Below are 6,798 nucleotides of genomic sequence, written 5' to 3'. Positions count from 1 at the left end.
CGGGGGCGACACTGAGGGTTGTGATCCGTTGCCAGACACGAAAAAAGAAAAAAAAAAAAAAAAAAGAACAAAACGAGTAGAGACAGGAGGGGAGGGTGGGCTCGCCTGGGCATGTGGTCCTCAGTTTACAGGATGGTAAAATGGCAGTGTGATCCCAGAGAGGATGTTTTCTTCTATCTTGTTCTACCATTTCATCTTTGTAGATTACATCCTCCAGTAAATTCTTGCTGTATGGTTTGGCTAAATACAAAATTCTAGGCTGAGAATCATTTTTCTTTCAGATTTTTAAAGACATTTCTCCATGGTCTTTCATTGTTGTTGTTGATATATCTGAATCTATACTAATTCTTCATCCTTTAGTATGTGACTTATCCCCAACCCTCCCCCCCCCACCTTTACTCCCAATCTTGTGGAATCTTCTCCATTCTCAGTGTTCTGGAAGTTTACAACCATGTGCCATGGTCAGGGTTGTTTTCGTTCATTGTGTTGTGCTCTAAGTGGGCCCTTTCAATCTGGTAACTCAGCTTCCTCAGGTCTAGACATCTTTCTTGATCTCACTGATGATTTCCTCTCCTGCTTGCCCCTTCCTCCCACCACCATCTTTTCTCTTGCTGGAGCCTATTAGGATGTTGGAATTCCTAGTCTAGTCCACTAATTGCCTTCCTCCACCCCCTTATTCTTTTTGCTTGACTATGTTAGAGATTTTATTAATGTTATCATCCAGCCCTTTTATTGAGTTTTACAGGTTTGTATCATGTTTTTACCTTTTAAGAACTCTTTTTATGGTCTCTGGAAATTCCTTTTTCATAGAATCTTATTCTTGTTTCATGGTTACATCATTATATCTGTTTGAAGATAATGAGTTTTTGAAGTTTTCATTTTCTAAGTATCTGTTACCTCTATCTTTAATGAAAGAGACGTTTTTGTTTGTTGGTTGGTTTTTGTTTTTACTGTCTGCTCCTGATTAAAGGGTTGGGATTAAAAACGTGATGAGAAGCCTTGCGTGCACAGGTGAGGCTTGTCCCCTATAAGCCTCACTGTAGGATGATCTGGGTGCCACGTTGGGGTACCCTGTGTTCAGTACTCTTAGGTATTTTCTCTTAGGCAGGTCAGATTCTTGAGAGAGGAGTATAGCAATTTTTGCCTGAGGAATACAGGTATGGCTGCCAGACTTCTTGGAGCTGAGCTGTGGAGGTAGGCTGTGAAGACCCTTCATGCTGTGGTCAGTAAGCAGTCACTTATTCCCCCGTTTTCTTGTTCTCTAATATACCTGGTGTCTCCCAGTCCAGAGATTCTCTGTTTCTCCATTTCCAGAGAATAAACCTCCCTAAACTTCCTAGGGTGGAAGAAGGGCAGTCTCCTATCTCCTAGTGGCTTCCAAGGCAGCATGTCTCTAACTGCGATGTGCATCTCAAACTGCGATGTGCATACAGATCACCCGGGGATCTAGTTAAAAATGTCAGCTCTTCTTTTTGCTTTTCTGACACTATTGTTGACTGGGTCAAAACATTTGAGCTGTGGTTTGGTTGACCACCAAATTTTTTTTTTTTCCTTTTTGTCTTTTTTTTCGTGTCTGGCAACGGATCGCAACCCTCAGTGTCACACCCGTACCGGACCGGGACCGGCAATGGGATCGCAACCCTCAGTGTTGCACCTGCACCTCGCTCAGCCAGTGAGCGGGAACCAGTCTGTATGTGGGATCCGAACCCTTGGCGGGAGCGCCGCCGTGCTCCCAAGCGGCGCACTGTAGCAGTGCGCCACCGGGCCGGCCCCCCAATTTTTTTTTTAAAGGTCATTTGCTATCTTCAAAACCTTGGGTTTGGCCCTTTAATTCCTTTGGCATTCAGATGTTTAAAAAGCTATTTATCTTGGTTAAAAAAAAATGTAGGCTCTGATTCAGTAGCTCTGAGGTGGAGCCTGAGATTCTGCATATCTAATAAGCTTTCTGGTGACAGTTCTGCTGCTGCTGCTGCTGTTGCTGCTGGTTCAAGGTAGGATCACACTTTGCATAGCAAGGACCTAGGAATCTGCTTCTCTGACAGCTTTTCACCTAGTCCTCCTTATTTTAGCTGTATTCTTCACCCCACTTTCACCCCCAGTTCTAACGCTTCCTGCAGCTGCCTCTTTTAAGGATTCTGTAGTGTGCGTGGCGTTAGTTCTCAGCTTTAACCACCGCTGACTCAGGCACAGCTTTCTGAGGTTGGCTGAGTTAGGTACTACTGGCGCATCTGCTTTCTGGCTTCCAAAATATTATTGCTGTCATCTTCTCTCATTTTCTCTCTATCTTTGTGAGTTAATGTCTTTTTAAAAATTCTTTAGTATTAAAAGGGGGTTTCAGGAAGGAGCAAAATTAAATATGTGTGTTCTGCCATATTAACCCTAACTGTAACTATCTGCTAAAACATTTTCCTAAAGTTTGGTTATATCTGTGAAACAGAGCCTGTTTTATTATAGATAACTGCTATTTCATGCCTCTAGATTGTTGCACAAGTGTTCTCTACCCTTCCTCTTTTGTCCATCTGACAAGTTCTTACACAGACTTCAAGACCCAGCTCACATGGCTGGCTTCTGTGAAGCCCCCTTTGGTCCCCAAGTTGATAAAGCTTCTGTGTTCTCATGACTCTTAATGTAACCAGCTGCTTATGCAGTATCTTTTCCAGAAGACAATATGAACTCCTCAGGGGTAGGGCTTGGATCTTTGTAGTTCAGTACCCAGCACATATTAGGAGCTTAACAGACACTTAACAATTGAATTATTTTCTGTGTGCATGCCTGTCTTTCTCTTTTTCCTTCACTTTCTTTCTGCTCTTATCTCTTCTCTCTTTCTGTTAAGCAGTTATTATATTTATTATCTATTCTATTATCAAATAGTAATTCATGTCCCATAATTTTAATTATAAAAGTAAATGAGTAGAATAAATAATATTTTTCAATTTCTAAAAACTTCCCAATTAAATAAAAAGAGAGAAATAGAAGGCCCAGCCAGTTAGTTCGCTTGGGAGAGCGTGGTGCTGACAACACCAAGTCAAGGGTTAAGATCCCCTTACTGGTCATGTTTAAAAAAAAAAGAACAAGAGAGAGAGAGAAATAGAGAGTAGAATAGTGGTTACCAGAGGCAGGGAAAGGGAGGGGAGAGGAGAGACCAGGGAAAGGCTGGCAGACTGGTACCAAGTTACGAAGTTACAGTTCCATAAGTTCTGGTGTTCTAGGGTGACAATAGCTAATGATATTGTGTTGTAGGTTTCAAGATATCCAGAAAAGAGGATCTTGAATGTTATAACCACAAAGAAATGATAAGTGTTTAGGTGACAGATATGCTAACTCTTCTGATTAGATCATTATACAATATATGCATGTATTGAAACAACAATCTACCCCATAAGCATGTACTATGAAAGAAATAAGGTAAAAAAATAATAAATAGATTTAAATATTATGTAAACATCCATTTGATTTTTATCCCCCATCTAAGGACTGTTAAAAGATAAAATTTCATTATCCCTAGATGCAGACATAATTCTTATCACCTAGTAGAATGATCTGTTTGAAGGAGTTTGAGTCTAAAATATTTAAATAAATTAAATATAAATATATTTTTCATTTCAATGATAAAAATTTAAATGTTTACAAAGTCTGCATGGCTCCTTTCAAATTTCTTGTCTATAAAACTCCCTTTTTGGAGTAATGTACTGCTATAAAAATTTAATGCAGTAGTTGTTGCTATCCCATAATTTAGTCAGCATATGATTTAAATAATGGGATCAAGAAAAACTCATACTCACATTCTCACCATTCCTTTCTCAGTGTGAATTTCAGATGCTGTCAGTTATTTTAATATTTTGTAGTCTAAATAATTTCTTATTGTTTAAAAGAAACATAAAAACACCCCTCAAATTGAAAATCTAGATGTCACTTACATCATTTAATTGAAGAACATATTTAAGAAATTTAATACTAAAGTTTTTACATTAAGCTACCATAAACATGCTACATTTAATTGATTCAGTTGCAATTACACAGAATTTTGGATTTTTTTGCTTAAATTTATTTTTTAATATTAATTTTAAAAATATTTTTACAGGTAGAAAATAATGGATTATTGCTTAATTAATGGGAGATTTAGGAAAAATACTATGTTGGTGTTATATCATAAATATCCAATGATGATTCTGAAAATAAATTTTCCCTAAAGGTCACATTACTTTTCACTATTTTACTCTGCATTTATTAATAGCATAATCCCATTTATGTCTCCTTTATACATATTTTAGAAATTAATTGTAAGAAAATGAATATATATTGGGACACTGATTCTGGCTAATCTTTTGGTCTTCTTCTTTTTTTTTTCTTTTGGTCTTCATCTTCTTTGATAACCAGGTATTGATTTCTGACTTTTGAAGATGGATGAAGGTACAGAAATTTCAAGTGATGGAAATTCCTTAATTAAGGCAGTCCATCAGAGCCGGCTTCGCCTCACAAGACTTTTGCTAGAAGGTGGTGCCTACATTAATGAGAGTAATGACCGTGGGGAAACGCCTTTGATGATTGCTTGTAAGACCAAACATATTGATCACCAAAGTGTCAGTAAAGCCAAAATGGTTAAATACCTGTTAGAGAACAATGCCGATCCCAACATACAGGACAAATCTGGGAAAACTGCTTTGATGCATGCTTGCTTAGAAAAAGCTGGTCCTGAAGTTGTTTCTTTGCTCCTAAAGAGTGGGGCTGACCTCAGCTTGCAAGACCATTCTAGTTATTCGGCTCTTGTTTATGCTATAAATTCAGAAGATAGAGAGACCCTGAAAGTTCTACTTAGTGCTTGCAAGGATAAAGGGAAAGAGGTCATCATCATAACAACAGCGAAATCACCCTCTGGGAGGCACACTACCAAACAGTACTTAAATATGCCTCCTGCGGAAATAGATGGGTGTCCTTCCCCAGCTACTTGCACCACACCTTCAGAAATAGACATCAATACAGCCTCATCACCACTTCCACATTCTTCTGAAACTGAACTGACATTTTTTGGCTTTAAAGATCTGGAGTCCTATGGAAGCAGTGATGATAACCAAGACCCAGGCTCTCCTGGGAGGAAGCCTGCTATGGCCCCTAATGGGCCCAAGCTACCCCAGGCTCCACCCTGGATCAAGAGTCCCCCATCATTAATGCACCAGAACAGAGTAGCGTCTTTGCAAGAGGAACTACAGGATATTACTCCAGAGGAAGAACTGTCCTACAAAACCAATGGGCTGGCACTTTCCAAGCGATTCATCACTAGGCACCAGAGCATTGATGTAAAAGATACTGCACATTTGCTAAGAGCCTTTGATCAGGCCAACTCAAGAAAGATGTCATATGATGAAATAAATTATCAGTCTTTTTTTTCAGAAGGAAATCAGCAATGCATTGAAATCCCTGTTGATCAGGACCCAGATTCTAACCAGACAATATTTGCTTCCACCTTAGGAAGCATAGTTCAAAAAAGAAACTCAGGGATGAATCACTACAGCTCTGATTCCCAGCTCTCAGCTGGTCTTACCTCTCCAACTTTAGAAGATGGCAAAGCACTTATAGGAAAGAAAAAGATCCTCTCACCATCCCCTTCCCTGTTGTCAGGGTCCAAAGAATTGTTGGAGAATATCCCCCCCGGTACCCTGAGCAGGAGAAATCATGCAGTTTTAGAAAGGCGTGGTTCAGGAGCTTTCCCTCTAGATCACAGTATTACACAAACCAGACCAGGATTTCTGCCACCCTTAAATGTAAATCCTTACTCTCCCATCTCAGATGTCAATGTCAACAACAAGATCTACAGCCTTCTTTCTTGTGGTCAGAAAATGCTTATGCCAACAGTTCCTATTTTCCCTAAAGAATTCAAAAGTAAAAAAATGTTGTTAAGGAGACAATCATTGCAAACAGAACAAATTAAGCAATTAGTAAATTTTTAAGAGATTGCTAGAAAACATGTTTTCTTCAAATGTCTGTATCAGAGACATAAGGAACTAGAGAAGAAATCTTAAATATTCATCCATTTCAATCTTGTAATTGGTTAGTCCATAATGGCTAGGTGAATTGAAATGTAATGTGTTTTGTACTAGGCATTGTGAACACACAAATAATATATAGTTTCTGTTAAGGGAATTCTCTCAAACAAAATGAAAGCTATTTTCCTTAAAACCTCCAATATTTAACAGCCTCTATGTGGTCGAAGTTTTTCATTTAAACAAAAAGTCAGCAAAGAAAGAAGGTCACATATGTTAGAGATAATTAAAAAATCAAATACAAGATGTATTGGCTAAATACAAGATGTCTTCGGAAAGTTCATGGAAAGATTTGTATTATCTTTTAATTCAAAATACAAGATGTATTGGCTAAATACAAGATGTCTTCGGAAAGTTCATGGAAAGATTTGTATTATCTTTTAATTCAAAATCTCCATGAACTTTTGAAGTACCCTCATATTTTATTAGGAAACAGTGTTTTCAAGTCAATAAGATTGTAATTTTCTATGATGCCAAAAGCATGAAAGAAAACACTTATAGTTACAAAATGTTCTAAGATCAATAAACCTAAACTACAAAGAAAAAATGAACTAATTCTTAAAACATGTTGACTGCAGTCAGGTGAAAATCTACTTAAAATTTAAGAAGGTCAAACACTAGTGGAGTGGGCAACTAATGTTCATAGTGTCAGTTTAATCTATGTTAATCAGTTTTACAGGCTACTGCTGATCTATGTCAAGTTCTCTTGTTTGTGTGCTGTTTTTTGCTTTCTGTTTTGTTTTTTTAAACAAACTTACCT

General features: G+C 37.9%; 1 protein-coding gene across 1 annotated transcript in view; it reads left to right on the top strand.

Annotated features, from left to right (window-relative positions):
• The window catches only part of ANKRD34B (ankyrin repeat domain 34B), a 9,151-nt gene extending 2,882 nt beyond the window's left edge, over nucleotides 1–6,269 (top strand). Inside the window, exon 2 of the mRNA XM_008594843.1 lies at nucleotides 4,378–6,269. Within this exon, the coding sequence (XP_008593065.1) occupies nucleotides 4,401–5,945 (1,545 nt within the window). The 5' untranslated portion in view covers nucleotides 4,378–4,400 and the 3' untranslated portion in view covers nucleotides 5,946–6,269. The remainder of the gene's footprint in view (nucleotides 1–4,377) is intronic.
• Nucleotides 6,270–6,798: the final 529 nt, after the last annotated feature.

This window comes from Galeopterus variegatus, unplaced genomic scaffold, assembly GCF_000696425.1.
Source record: "Galeopterus variegatus unplaced genomic scaffold, G_variegatus-3.0.2 Scaffold11690, whole genome shotgun sequence".
Lineage (NCBI taxonomy): Eukaryota > Metazoa > Chordata > Mammalia > Dermoptera > Cynocephalidae > Galeopterus > Galeopterus variegatus.
Note: the sequence above shows the minus strand (reverse complement) of the source record. Positions and strands in the feature narration are given on the sequence as shown.